This window comes from Anneissia japonica, unplaced genomic scaffold (assembly GCF_011630105.1).
Source record: "Anneissia japonica isolate Jap-2015-1 unplaced genomic scaffold, ASM1163010v1 scaffold287782_len627234_cov183, whole genome shotgun sequence".
NCBI lineage: Eukaryota > Metazoa > Echinodermata > Crinoidea > Comatulida > Comatulidae > Anneissia > Anneissia japonica.
In genome coordinates, this window is record NW_022695201.1 from 408,764 (window position 1) to 425,164 (window position 16,401).

At 30.6% G+C, this 16,401-nt stretch overlaps 1 protein-coding gene across 1 annotated transcript in view; it reads right to left on the reverse strand.

Moving 5' to 3' along the window:
• Positions 1–4,440: 4,440 nt before the first annotated feature.
• The window catches only part of LOC117101433 (receptor-type tyrosine-protein phosphatase T-like), a 26,832-nt gene continuing 14,871 nt past the window's right edge, over positions 4,441–16,401 (reverse strand). The window contains exons 16-30 of the mRNA XM_033241411.1: positions 15,828–16,063; positions 15,555–15,642; positions 14,870–14,946; positions 13,769–13,805; positions 13,554–13,651; positions 13,290–13,412; positions 11,493–11,656; positions 9,465–9,600; positions 8,639–8,782; positions 7,087–7,186; positions 6,856–6,929; positions 6,305–6,562; positions 5,793–5,944; positions 5,478–5,613; positions 4,441–4,758 (exon numbers count right to left, since the gene is read on the reverse strand). Coding sequence (XP_033097302.1) covers positions 4,687–4,758; positions 5,478–5,613; positions 5,793–5,944; positions 6,305–6,562; positions 6,856–6,929; positions 7,087–7,186; positions 8,639–8,782; positions 9,465–9,600; positions 11,493–11,656; positions 13,290–13,412; positions 13,554–13,651; positions 13,769–13,805; positions 14,870–14,946; positions 15,555–15,642; positions 15,828–16,063 — 1,895 coding nt within the window. The 3' untranslated portion in view covers positions 4,441–4,686. The remainder of the gene's footprint in view (positions 4,759–5,477; positions 5,614–5,792; positions 5,945–6,304; positions 6,563–6,855; positions 6,930–7,086; positions 7,187–8,638; positions 8,783–9,464; positions 9,601–11,492; positions 11,657–13,289; positions 13,413–13,553; positions 13,652–13,768; positions 13,806–14,869; positions 14,947–15,554; positions 15,643–15,827; positions 16,064–16,401) is intronic.

Below are 16,401 nucleotides of genomic sequence, written 5' to 3' on the forward strand. Positions count from 1 at the left end.
TGGGATTATATAACAACTCAAACTATGATATAATAACCTACCAAAAAAAATATAACAACCGTTACCTGGGGTGACCTAAAATAATTTGGTTTGAGATAACCGAATTGAAATGATATAACACAGCCTACTTCGAATAACAATCCGACTTAAGATTGATATGATTACAACTAACCCCAGGTGATAATCAATCTGTCTTGTATGAGACAATAACTGGGATGATATAACACGCCCTAACTGCATACAGTACCTGGTAAAAGATAAAAACCTACCAAGAGTATTATACATCAGCCTACCTAGGAAGATAAAACAATTTGGAATGATAAACAACCTACCTGTGTAATAACCTAATTGGGATGATATAACAACTTACCTAGGATGATATAACGAAGCAATTACCTACCTGGTAAGACTGTTATTAATAATATAATTTTATCCAGACGGATAGGTGCCATTTAGTTCCACTGAATATTTCCTAAAACTGTACTTTTTAGCCTGTTTAAAAAGCACGGAAATGGAGAAGGATGCATAGCATGTTACTTTCGATTCCAACCGGTTGGCTCCATTGAAAATATGTACACAATAGCAGAGGCTATTCACGACTTTATGGGGTATACTCGTTACGTATGCATCATAGCACACTAGGAATATTAAAATAGTGTTTAAACATAGTAACAATACATCCACTGAGTTCGGTAGTTTATAACTCTTTTGATAGGTCTAAAATGAATTATGGAGTGTCGATAAAACTTAAGCACTGATCAAACTTGTTATACAATGAACACGAATACGTACATGTCACACATACACATGTATACCTACGAATTTGCTATCGTTTTTTTTTTTTGGACCTTAGGACGCAACAATTATAGGTCGCATTGCAGAAAGTTTCCATAAAATAATATCAGGGATGTGGCTTAGCCGAACTGCATTGTTCAATTTAATTATTCTTCAATCTGTTGTCGATCGGCTCGATCGGGTATTTCCCTTTCTGTTTCCCTTGTATTTGCTTAATACAGTTTATGACGGATAAGACCTTGCTGGTCGAGCACCATTGAACAATGTTTTATAGCTTTTGTCACTTTGATTGTTTGGACTTTGATACCCTTAATTTTGTAATCGAATATATAAAACTATAGGCCCCTATCTAATAAAGGATCGGCCAAACCAGTATCACAGGGATTACCTCACCCTGTGAGAATTCGGCCCCGAGCAAAATCCTTAGTAAGTATGGTTCTTTGGGGGGGGGGGGGGGCTGGGGGGGGGGGGTGCTGGATAACCGCTTGATGACAGTATTTACTTATGATTACGGCCACTTGATTAAAACCCAACTGGAAAGAAGCCAATTATCGTCAGGGGGCATTAATTAAAAAAAAAAAACAAACAAAGACATTTAACAGTCTGAGAGTGCCATTTGGGATATTCGGGATATTTGTCCCTTGAAAAACACATTTTCACATCATATATTTCAACTCTTGTTTAGTTTCCTTACAATCTCATCTGATTTATTTTTAAAAAAAAATATTGCTGGATAGGCTAGCTAGATGTTATTTTCACTAGAGCTCCTGTGAATACTTTTCATCGAGCATTTAACATTAAGCTTCAAAGTGCTTGAGAACGAGCAATGAAAATGATTATACTACTTTGATTTCCATGTAGCATTAGGATATTCCATGGTTAATATTTTTTTTTCATGTAAAGCACATGGAGGCAATGTATTGTATTATGCGCTATATAAGACTTACATATTATTATAATTTTTTTCAAAGGCTTATTTAATCGGGTTTTAGGTCTACTAATAGGCTTATGTATAAAACACATATACACTTTTTCTCTCCCCGATTATCATATTTTTTAATGTTGTGTCTGTTGTGTGTTCTGCTTTTGTTAATTGTTTTGATAATACAATTTATTCAATTTATTACATTCTGTCAACCGAAAGGAAAAGGGGCACGCTAGACGACGAGACGCCGTCTGCTAATCATCGGTGTCCGTCTGAACGGATCGTCATTAAAAATGTTTTCCATGGAGTCGAGTTAGCCGACGGCTGTTGGACGTAGTGTGTGCCCGGCTTAACGCTACCGCAATATGGTTTAAAGTTTATCTCCTCACGTAAATCAAAAACACATAATTTCAATGTATTCAATTTAATTATAAATGTCTTAACGCTAACGCAATATGGTTTAAAGTTTATCTCCTCACGTAAGTCAAAACACATAATTTCAATGTATTCAATTTAACTATAAATGTCTTAACGCTACCGCAATATGGTTTAAAGTTTATCTCCTCACGTAAATCAAAACACATAATTTAAATGTATTCAATTTAATTAAAAATGTTTCATCATCAAATGTTGTCCTACAGAAAACAATAAATTCTTAAACAAAATTTATGAAAGTAAATCACACTAGAAACGCGACAGCTATAATTGTTGATTATTATTAAGGAACATAAGCAGAGTTTAAATTGTTAATATAATACTAAAAATATTCTTTTTAGTATTATAGTATAGTATTTACAGCTATAGTTTGTCTATCGTTAAGGCTATACTTGAAGCGCGAACTGTGCTTAATTAAATTCAATTTGATATACACATTTTAGTTATTACATAAGAGGAACATCAATAAAATATAAAACATTTTAAACTTTATTCTTAATCTACAGCAAACTATTTTTAGTTAAGTTTAATAAAATCGAATGTGTAGACCTAAGACGTGAGATCGTAATAAACTCAACATTATTATAGAGTGGAATGATTCCCATTTTTGATTTATTGATAGTATTTTGTCATGAATATTCTTTTCACACCGTCAATAATTTAATCTGCCTTATAACTAGACATTTAGCATGCATTATGGAGGAATTTTGAAAGATACAGCTGGGGCCAAATCATGTGTCCATTAAACCAAACACTCTCCATTATTGATTTTTAGATCAGGCAAGGTATATTGTTATCAACATTATCATGACGTTTTTCTTAAAGATTTATTCTTAAAGTATATATCATATAGACAAAAACAAATTATCTATTTGTAAAAATAGCTCAAAATCTTGAAAAATAAAAAATACTAGACCATTCAACCAGAAATTACGATCAATATATAAAAAGAGTGAACATGATGGTGAGTATGAATTTTTAGATATCCAGAGTAATTTAAATGAATTGGAAAATCGTATACAATGGCTACAATAGTTATTCTGTACCCTTTTTAGAAGTTGGAGTTAAATAACTCCTCAAAGATAATGGTATATAATTTTGTTGAAGCTTGCAGTACACCACGTAGGTAGTTGTGAAAAGAACTGTTGTAGTTGAAAACGTTGCTTGCCTGATCTAAAAATCAATAATGGAGAGTGTTTGGTTTAATGGACACATGATTTGGCCCCAGCTGTATCTTTCAAAATTCCTCCATAATGCATGCTAAATGTCTAGTTATAAGGCAGATTAAATTATTGACGATGTGAAAAGAATATTCATGACAAAATACTATCAATAAATCAAAAATGGGAATCATTCCACTCTATAATAATGTTGAGTTTATTACGATCTCACGTCTTAGGTCTACACATACGATTTTATTAAACTTAACTAAAAATAGTTTGCTGTAGATTAAGAATAAAGTTTAAAATGTTTTATATTTTATTGATGTTCTTCTTATGTAATAACTAAAATGTGTATATCAAATTGAATTCAATTAAGCACAGTTCGCGCTTCAAGTATAGCCTTAACGATAACGTTGAAAACGTCGTGCGTCGAAAACCACCTAATATCTGATATTATTCTCCTGAAGACGATTAAAGCAACTCAATCGAAACGTCGAGACTTTCTCAATTACAACAGTTCTTTTCAAAACTACCTACTGTACATGGTGTACCACAAGCTTCAACATACATGTTATTACTTCGCCATGCAAACCTTCAAACAATACTTAGAATATATTTTGTAAAATGTTTCATATCGTTTGATAATATTACTTTTGTCGTTCTAAAACCTGAAACCTGTTCCACAACAGCTCCTTCTCTAAAACTATTAAAACGTGTAGATTTCTTATTTTATTGGAACCATATTTGTAATTTTGTGATTATCTATTCATTGTTAGAAAGGTAAATTAAAACTGCCCAATACATTGTACTGTATATGAGTATACCGCCGACAACTTTTGGTGAAGGTGATCGTTCGGTCAAATCAGAGAGTTGTAATTACACATTATAATTGATCATAGTGTTTTTAAAACTTTTATGGTAACATTCCAATTTTAGTATATAAATCTAAGAAAAATGGACATTCTTCAGTGATATTCCAGGTTCTATAAGTGAACCAAGCATATTGTGTGATCCTAACGGCTTAACAGTCCTTAGCCGAGATGACTTGTTCCACTACTACAGGACAATCATTCACCCTGAATCTTTATGGCATGCTTCCTCCTATACCTTACAGTACTTTGATTTGTTAAAACAGATGACGTATGTCACTTATTTTTACACTTGTTTGTAATCAGATTTGTTTTGTAATATATGTTCATTATTTGTTGTTTTACAAGTTGAATGTTAAACAAGTCATTTAGACATGTCTTGCTGTTTGATGTTAAAACAAAATTATTTTTAATAAATGATAATACTAATCCAATTTAACAACTAAATTAACATGAATAAACTTATCAGGTGTCTTATAAACTTTGAACTTTGATATAACTAAACGTTGACATAAACTTCGAATCCTTCAAGGTAACACCGCGCTGCTTCGTAGCAAAAGCTATATTGCACCTACAAATAAAAATATATATATTATAAGTAATATATAAAACAAGTATGTTTAATTGGTCAAGAAAACATTAATTTATTAAATAAATTATTATTCACAACATAAACATTAATACTAGGCCTATTTGACATTAAATTAATAATATAACTACGCTAAGCTGCCTTTATCAGAATAACTACTACATTATCATTATCATCATCGCCATTCAAACATTATGATCATTGTTGTAATAAACATTATTATTTTTATTACTAAAATTTATTAAAACTGTTTCAGATTACACCTATTATTTATTAATTAATATATTCTTCACTATAGATTGGAGCTGTAGCTTGGTGTTTCAAATTCAAGGGTCCTGGTTCAAATTCTACTAAAGTAACAAGAGCTACATCTAAAAAAAAAAAAAAAAAAAAAAAAAAAAAAAAAAAAACCTCACCTTCACTTAAGGTCTCATAATAAGGCTTATAGTTCATGTAAAACCTCTTGTACATGTGTACCTTCTGGAATGTATTGCTACTTAGAACTCTATTATTGTCATTTATCTAAGGTAACAGAGGAACACTCTCACAAGGAGATGTTTGACTCATGCTCGTAATTAATGAATGAATAAATAAATGAATCAATGAATGAATAATCATTATTAGCAGCTTTTCTTTTCTTATTTTACCTTTTATTGACTCTTACAATAAAATTAGACATATTGATTCCCAATAGAGCCTACCTTGGTGTTCACCATTGTAGGACAAGTTGATCGCAGTGTTTTGAGTATTTGGAATACATCCACAATTTTCTCTTCTTTGATTTTATCGATTATTGAATATACAGAGCAAAACAATCCTGATCGAACCGTGCCATCCCTGAATATCAATCAATAGCAAAACATATTAGCATAGTTACAATAATTAAATTTATGATTACTAAATAATTTTATTAGTATTATAATATTATTATTAGGCTTTTTACTCATGTATCTTGTTTGTAAACTTTAGATTTTGGTCAAATAAATTAATGGATTATAAATAATTCTTAAACGCACAGGCAGTGAATGATGATTGGCCGATTACTTTGAGGAATGTGACCGCGTTGAACGGCTGCAATAAACCTGATAAACGATTCAACCTTCGGAACAGGTTCTGCTTTAGACCACTGCCGAAACTCGAAGTGCAGAATCTCTTGTGTTTTATTGTCCTGAATTGAAAAAAAAAAACCCCAAAATATTATGAATATATTAAGCCAATGGAACTATGGAAGCCTACTCATTTTCAAAAAGTCCTGAATAGAGCCATTGGTTATGGCAATCTGGGGAAATTATTAAATGGACAATTAGTCGATCGTACCAGGTGTCAGAACATAATCTAAATAGGCCTAAATTATATGGAGGTGACATATTAATTATGCGTTGCTAATGGGTTGTATTGGAATTGGAAATTATATTAGCATAATATATAATATATATATTAATATATAGCATAATATATATTTTAAACTTTTATACGTAACCACTAAAAATAAGAAGATATTTATATTAATGTAAATGAAGTAGGCGACCTTCTTTAGCATGAGTTTTCGTTCGATCATTAAGTCGTTCAGCTCAGAAGATTTGATTATAATGGTAAATGTATCAATCCTCAGCTCTTCATTCATCCGTTGAGGAAGGAATTCAGAGCAAGTTTCATCTTTGTTATTCAGTTGTACGATTATGTCAGTCTTGTAATCTAACACTAAACGCCAAAAATCAACAGTTGTGTCGGCAGGCTCAGACATTGGAGCCTGGGCAACAATAAACGCGTTACGCTTGTTATAGCCCTGAAACATTAAAACAAAATGGATACTTCCTTTAAAATATAATCAATAATGCAGATTGTAGAATGTGGCATTATTCTTTATTCGAGATTCACATGAAATGACAAGGTATTTGATGATGGGTAATGATAATGATGATGATGATGGTGATGATGATGATAATAATAATAATAATAATAATAGTAATGATGATGATATAAAATATTAATAATAATTGTAATAATAATGATTTAAAGAACCTAATTACACAAATTATGCAGTTTAATAATGACTTAAGCTTAGAAAGTTTTACTTACGTCACAGAATGATGCGTTGATGTAATCATTTCCGTTGACACATGGAGTCATCAAGAAAGGACGAGCTTTATTTACTTTATAAAATGAATCAAGATACAACATATTCAAACCAATCAATAAATCATTAAACCACAACTATTCAGCATAACCTATTGTAATAATAATCTGTTATAAATGTGCATTTGTTAATTCTAGATATAGATAACAATTAATGACTATAGCAGAACTTACGTGGTAAGACATCTTTGGAACGATTCTTCAATATGTTGTCGGGCAATCTTGCATGCGATGTACGATCATCAGTAGGACGCGGGTATATACTGTTTAAAGTCTATACATAAAAACGTTGTAATAATCATTGATTTTAGTTTGTTTGTATATTTCAATCATTAGGCCATCACTTTGTGCAATTCCGAATTACTTGTGCACAGTTTGTCTATGATCTTTATATCTATATATTTGTTTATTACTGATTGTTGTATTTATTCCTGGGTTTTTCCCATTTTTAATCAAATCTTTATATTTTTATTTACTGTATTTAAGAAGCGTAGTTGCTTAATGGTTTAATGTATGTTACATCTGTAATGTCTGTATATTTTATTCATTGAGGATTCTGTACCTACATATTTTAACAACCCAGCTTGCAATTCATTTTTTACTGCTATAAGCTGTTTTATGTACATTTTTATTTGTTCGATAAGTTATCAAAATATTTGATTGTTTTACTAAATTACTAAAAAAATCTATCATTCTAGACCAGCATTATTTGTATATTATTATTATATTAATCTCCTAATTCAAATTCTGTATTCAGTTTCAGTTTATTCAGATTTTCACATAATACATCAAAAGAAATATTCATCAATTGAATATAACATAACGATGAACCTGTACATGATGTATTATGTGTGGTGCCTCCAGGATTATCATTAGGATTATTATAGATTACTTGAATTTGTTATCAATTGTAATTATTATTCTAAATAAACGTTGGTATTAATTTTACAAGTTAAACATTTCTGAGCATGTGCTGACTTTATCTGCTTCACGAGCCATATTATTGTATATTATATATATAATATATATATAACAGTGTACTGAACATTCAGTACTTATAACATGTCAGGTAGGGCAAACATCATTTCGTATTATTTATCCTGAAAAAAAAAATAGGAATAGCACTGCAGTAGGCCTACCCGCTACTACTTGGGGATCCACAGGCCACCAAGCGCAAACTCAGGGGTGTAGTGGTTAAGTCACCTGGCTAGTTACCTAGAGGTCGTGGGTTCGATTAACACCCGAATCACTTGCGAATTTTTTTTTTTCGCAAGTATTTGCGAATGTACTGTGTATTAAATACTTATAACACGTCGGGTTGGGCAAACATCATTTCATATTATTTCTTCTAACAAAAATACGCCATCGGAATAGCATTGCAGAGTACCTACTGCTACGTGAGGATCGGATTTACCACTGGCCACCAAGCGCCAGTACAAATCATATGATAGAAACAAAATGGGGAAATTAACTGCTGTCAGCCTGCTAGCAGGCAGAAAATATAGCCATAGCCATATTATTAGGCTTTAAAACTGTTTAGAATGTAGAGTACCTAGATTAGAAGAAAAGCACCTGAATTTCACCTACAAATGGCAGTGGCATTCTTAATTGGCAGTGATTTGAGTCACATAATAAATTATACCTAAAGTATAATATTCATCTGTAGAATTATTGTACACATACAGTAATAATTGTACATGATACCGTAGTACAGAAGTAGCAGTACCTTTAGTTGGTACTCAATAGTTGAGGGCGGTCCATACACTTGTTGCTGGTCGAGGATTACTTGGTTTAAATCAGTTACTGGAATTTGTGTTTGTCCACAGAACAACTCTTCAAGTAAAGCGGCATAGATGAACTTGTATTGCTCCTATTGATGTTTTAGTATAACACAGTAATGTAATAATGATGATGATGATGATGATAATAATAATAATAATAATAATAATAATAATAATAATAATAATAGAAATAATAACAGTAATAATAATTAAATAATAATAATAACAATAATGATAACAATAACAATAATAATAATAATAATAATAATAATAATAATAATAATAATAATAATAATAATAATAATAATAATAATAATAATGCAGCAATAATACAATTGCTAATAATATAACTAGGTTTATTTTTGGAGTATATAGTAGGCATATAATCAGGACATAGTATTCTAATATCAATAGGCCTATATATTTTATAACAAATTAAATTAATATACATGTATTGTAATATTAACACAATGCATAATTCAAGATAAAGTCATACAATTCGGTTCATATAAAAGTACATATTAAATATCTTTGAAATGTTCCCATTACAATACTAGATATTATTACATTTACTAGAGTAAACTTTCTTTTCTTATAGCGCCACCGAACATTAGATTATGTAGTGGCTTGAAAAGTTGATTGATTAATTGATCGCAATTATACATACCAAACTAAAGGTGTAGCCAAAATGAAAAAGAGAGTGAATTAATAAATAAAGATGGCTCGAGCTAAAAGGAATAAATGAGAATAATAAAATAAAAGATATACAACCTCAGTCTGCACCATTTGGATACGTTTCTCTCTGATGCTTCGCACAAAATTGAATACATCCACCTTTCCTTCTTGCTTTGCCATGTCCAGCATTGAAGCGATTACAATAACTGTACCAGTCCTACCAGCTCCAGCACTGAAACGAGTAATGAAGTTAAGTAATCATAAAATTGTACATAATTATACAAATTACCAATGGAGTATCAGAGGCTCACCCAAAATAGCTTTTACAACTTGTGCCTATATAGACCATCTCAAATTTTCAAGATGGCAGGTGCCATAATAAAGTGACGATTGTTTAAACTCTATCATATATTTATAACTGAAACTATGAAAGAGCTTATTAAAGGAAAGTCGGAAAAGCAAATTTTACTATTTTTTTTTTCGTTGACCATGGTCATTATTTCAATTAGATTTTTTGAGTAACAATGTACTTAAATTAATTAACATTCTTTTTTCTCAGTTTTTCTTTCAGGTAACATGAATTTATGAATATATATTTGATTTTTTTAAACATACAAAATCACATAAAAGGTTCATTCCGATTCGTTTTTTACATTATGTTTAATATAAGTAGGCCTACCTCACATCCCTTTATATTAGATTTAACATTTTATCAGGTAACATAATGTTATAAATATATTATATTAAAATTTCCTTCCAGGTAACATAAATTTATAAAAATATATTTCAAGTATCTCACATCCCTTTACCTCATTAGATTATAATAAATTTAAAGTTACTTAAGCACGATGTAAAAATAAACCTCTCATATAACAGATTGCTCACCTGTTTTACAAATATTAGCTAAACTAACCAATTTGTGTTATTCCTTGCTTTGTTGTTATAAGCTCAAAATAGGATACAGTTATTGATACATTAACATGCTTACAATAATAAAACAATATGCAAATAATCTTCAATAATGTTTTAAATGGGTAAGAGTTAGTCTGAATTTAAATAGCATCCCTTTACCACATAGCGTTCCTTGTATATAATAGTAACTATTGTAAATTGATTCAATCTGAATATTTTTGTATTGTTTATATTATTTTTAAATGTGATTTTATCAATTTTACCGATTTTTTAGCTGTCATTCTATATAATATTCATTGTATGCTCCCTGTTATTGGAATTTTCGCTGTAGGGGGATGAAATGAAAAAAGAAAATAAATAGAATAAAAATAAGATAACAATAGATTTGAATTTAAATTGCTTTGACTAGATAAATGTTTTGCTGTAGGCCTAAGCCTATTCTAAACATCAGCATAAAAACTGGTATATTAAGTTTAAATACGTTTTTTTTTTTATTGTCATGTGTCTTTAGCCAAGTTTTATAAATTACAAAATTAGCTAAAATGCAACTTGTAAATGCAACTGGAATACGAGACAGATACGAGATTCATTATTTACAATTACATGGCACAAATTTAAAGAGACAGAGATCTAACCGAATACATTACAACTTGAGACACTATTCCTTGGTTGTTTAGAATATTGGTAATTAAATTTTACTAGGTCACTATCTAAGTACAATGATCATTGAAAAATAATAGATCACAAAAGATTCTTGTATTGACAATCCACACGAATAACAGTACACATTATGATAAAATATTTTTGTTGTTTTTAGACAAAAGTAATAGTTCATTAATGAAGGTTATCTATATAAATGGGTATTGTTAGAGCAGGTCACAAATGGACAGTGTTTACAGGGTCATTCTCTACAATATAACTTGAAACCGAATCTCAGATAAGAAAGTATAATACATACTCCAAGTATTGAAATACACGCCATCGTGTTGGGATTCAATATTTCGACATTAATTATGCCATCATCAGGACTTTCTTATATAAATTGAAGGTACAAAATCTACAAACTATTCAGCTATCAAGCTGATGTTACAATAATATACAGTTTGGTGCTAAAAAAGTACGCTGGTTTTGGACGAAGTATTACTATTGTTTGAAGGTTCGCATGGCGAAGTAATAATAATATTAAATGGTTGTTGTACATTATTATGTTACCTGCAGTGTACTATGACTGGTCCACTGTCGCTTGGAGAATTCCGCTGTGCTGTCCTAAACGCGTAGATGAAGTCAATCAAATGTGGAACAGCGCGGGGAACACTCTTATCTGGCCAATCAGTGAAATGATACTGAACTACACTATGTACCTCTTCCATCCCAACCTTTAAATTAATTAATTGTGTGTCAATACTGTAATTTGTATCTCAAACGTACAGTATATATAAAAGTTAACACATTACTTTCGGATATTGACAAAAGTTATTGTTCTCTTCGCATAGTGCACCACAAGGTTCTGTTCTTAGTCCAATACTTTTTCTAATTTATATTAACGACCTTCCTAATTCAATTGATTATTTCGATTTTCGTTTATTTGCCAATTCATTTTCATCTAATACAATTGATCTTAATGAAGCAAATGAAAATTTAAATGAAGTATTAGAATGGTGTAATTCTATGTTAACAATTAATTCTAGTAAAACTAACTACATAATACAGGCAAAGCAGTTAACCGAATCGTGCCTTGTCTGTAAATAGGGATTTTGTCCATGAGTTTTACGAGGTTTCACTTGTGTTATTAGATAAGCATTTGTCATGGAAAAATCATATTAATAATCTGTGTAAAAATGTAAGGAAAAAAAATAGGTATTCTATATAAGTTAAGATATTTTATTCCACAATCGATTTTATTGCTCATTAATAATTCTTTTATTCTTATATTTAGCCTTTATTATAAAATGGGATCAAAGTTTGGGGGGAGTACTTATTTAAACAATATTTTTCTTATTAATAAATGTACATTTGATGTGTTACGTTCTCTGATTTTAGAGCTCACTCTATTCCCGTGTTTAACAACTCAATATTTTAGATATTTTTAATTGTACAATTTATGTGTATTAAAACTTATATCTGTTCTATTTTAGATTACTACATACTATTGATATATATTATAAATTTGTAACTCGTCCCAAGAATAATAAATTTAACAACCCTTTTAATTAATAATGCCTCAACTTCGCACTTAACTTGCCCAGACCAATATAGGCCTAATTTATCAAGGCTTAAAACATTGAAATAATATACCAATAATTGGAATACCAATATTTGAATAACATACCAATAATATACCAAAATAATATACCAATATACCAAAATCAAAGAAAATATTTTCATTTAAAACCAAAAAATATTTATTAGCTAAATATTAATTTTCAAAAAACATTGCTTCAGTAACTTCGTATTGGACAGTATTATTGTTTAATTAATGACACTATTTTGTTTACTTATTATTTTAGGTAATATTATTATTACTACGATCATTATTATTACCATTATCAATTATTTTATTGTTTTTGTAGTGCTTTTTAGGCTATCAATTCAGTATTTTAATTTATGTTAATTTAAAGACCAAAACTCGACAAGCGAAGGGTTTCATTTTGGTCTTTTTGTCTAAAAATAATTATGTTTATTGCATATATGTATGTTTGAAGGGAGACAATAAAGAGAGATGTATAATTATTTAAATAAATATAATTATAAATAGGTTGTAAAAGGAAAGTTTCGCTAGGCCTGCTACTGGAAAATATATGATGTGATAAGTTGTTTTATTGGAAATAAACAATTTAATCACATTAAATGTGAGTCCCAAGGAAATTTTCCTTGGGACTAGAATGAGGAGGAATTTAGCTAGGTCAACCATGCACACTCCATGCAATATATTATTGTCTAAACAATTAAATTTAGTTTTTCAATGATTTTTATGACAAGGATAATGGTTTAATAATTTAAAAGAAAAACCTTTTGAAGTTGTAGATTTCGAACCACATAGTTCCCATATTTGGTCTCGCCGACGTTCGTTACAGCAATATTTGTGTATAAATTACTATCATTTGGATCTGGCCAGTATTGCTCACATTTTCGCTGCAAATGGTCATAATAAAATAGTCGTCAAACATTCTTTAAATAATTAATTTAAAAAAAACGACATATGCCTATTAAAACCTCGCTCTCATAAACCACTACCATAATCAACACATCCCTCTACACATTGAAGGCACATACCCTGGTTCCTTCAACAACGTTGGTAACTACCACAATAATCGTAGACTTTTTCTGCCAAATCATTCTCCACATATCATTGACTGATGCAACAGTTGGACCTGAAATTATAAACACGGAATAATTAAAATACGTAACGAACGTAGGGGCCTACAGCGCTGTTGATTTAAAATGTACCGTACGATGGTATGAAGGGTACAATCATTCAACATATTTACCTTGACATGCAATAAACTCATGTGGTGTCGTATATCCCTGAAAACAAGAAATCAAATCCATGGTCAAAAATAAATTAATGTAAAACTTCCTTTAAATCATTTAAATTATCTATTCTTTTTCAAAGTAAAAGGCTGTGTCCCAACTAATCTCCCATGTTGCCTATGAATTTACTTGCGCGGGATGCAACAGGGTATGTTATACCAATAAAAACCTAAAAATACGAGCAAAGCAGCACTTTATCCGAGACAAGTCCTCGCACATTTTCAACACCTTCTCAAAATCAGTTACATTCGAAGACAAATCTAATTCACATTGTTTCACTACTCTAATTACCAACTTAAAATTAAAGAAGCCCATTACATTGTTTGGGAGAAATGCTTCATTTAACAAACAAATAAACAACTCATTACTATATTACTCTTTCATTCTAAATCTGTATACGACTTACCACAGTAATCCTCTTTAATATACATCTTCCCTTATAGTATTTGACCGGTAGTATGTAACCTGGCAGATCATACACGACATTGCATGATGATGACGTGTGGTACGTCGAAACATCGTTTTTATGTATAGTTAATTTATCATGTAATAATTGTCAAAAAATAATAACCATTTATTCACTGATTATATTTAGGTACATGTTCGGAAGATTGCCAACTAGCAAACTTAATCACTGTTGTATGAAGTGGCAAGATCTATCGCATGACGACATACATGACACTCTTCTACATTATTTCGAATCTTAGGAAGATGTCAGGAAGTTAATAATTTTAGGTGTGATGTTTTTCCCTACCTGACGTGTTGTCGTAACGACTCAGTACGTCCCCAAATACTTGTGAACAAAATTTCGCAAGTGATTCGGGTGGGAATCAGACTAGCCTGGCGCCATAGTCACTATACTACCGAGCTTGCGCTTACTGACTAGTGTTGAATCCGATCCCCAACTTGTGAAAAACAATTCGTAAGTGATTCGGGTAGGAATTATAATTGTTAAAATTTAATTTTAATTCACAAATTGCATATCCATCCATATTTTGTCAATTGTTACTTACTTTGCTTTATGTAATTAAGGAAGTAGAATAAAAATCAGTACTTACATCTATATACGAAGCATTTATATAGTCTGACTCAGGAATGTTATTCCAGAGACCAAGCACTACACGAGAGTTATCATCTAACGAAATAGAAATTACAATTGCATCATATTTGTCAAGCTAGATTATGCATTAAAGCACTGGCATGTTTGCAATCAATGGGAAACAACAAATGGTACAATATAGAAATCTGAATATGCAGGCAGGACAAGAAAAAGTTAAAAATACTAAATCAATAATAACCATTGATTAATATTTATTGATTTAGCATTTTTAACTTTTTCTTGGACTTAATCTAGAGAGTACAATCATAAATTTGGTCAATATAAGTAATAAAACGAGGTAAATAATTATGTTGACCAAAATCATAACTTTGCTCAATACAATAAATAAATACGAGGCAAATAATTATGATGACGTAAAACAAAACTTTGGTCAAAACAATCAATAAAACGGGGCAAATAATTAATGTTGACCAAAATCAAAACTTTGGTAAATACAACCAATAATACAATAAATCATCACAAATTTTAATCAGACAAAATATAACACAGATTGGAGATTGTGTGACGGAACTGGAACCCAATAATTGATATCAGAAAAAAAAAGACAGCAATGTTATAAAAGCTTATAATAATGGAGAACCTGAGGACGATATCGATATTCTTGTGCTTGTATTGATACTCACATGGAATAACATTTGCGTATCTGTTTTTTGTCTTATTCTTAGAGTTTTTCGCAGCTGTCCAAGGGTACAAAGGCTTGTTGCCAAGGTCCTGTTAAGAGGAAAATTAACACGTAATTTTTACTTGCGGAAATATTATCAAAAAAACAATATAACGAAATTAATGCATTTTTTTGTGTGTTTTTCACTTATTATGTACCAAGAAATGTAAATGTTATCAGTTGGATTAGGTGTATAGCAATGCATAACAAACTATCCAGTTGCGTATAAAAATACCTCAAATTCCTTCTCAAATCCGTTTTCTAAGCTCATGTTTCGCTTTAGGATGTAATCATGCAGCTTTTCTAACTCAATTGGCTTGTATTTTTGTATTTCCAAGTTTGTATTTCCATAAATAGGTTCAGCGTTCGCATACACATTTTCAATCGGAGGATCAAAATCAATATCATCATCTAAACATTTCGCTTCAACTGAAATAGCATCACCCTCCACAGTAGGCATTATCTTAGTTTCTATTAAAAGTAAATAAATACCGTTGCAAGGCTGTTAGGTAATTGAATTGAATTAACTCGAATTTATTTACAAAGGTAAGAATGAAACACTACAAAAAATGAATACCGTACTCGCGCGATTAAACGCCCCGTTTGAATAACCGCCCTTCCTAACGTGAAAATTTCCTTAAGCGCCCCTTTTGAATAAACGCCCCTTCTAATTTGAATAAGCACCCCGTCAGTAATATCATAATATTTTCTTTTCAGCAAGTCAATAATCCAATCAATCCTGGACTGTGGTTGTTGGCATGATTTGAGCTGCAGAGTGGAAACACATTCTTCTTAGGTCAATATCAAAA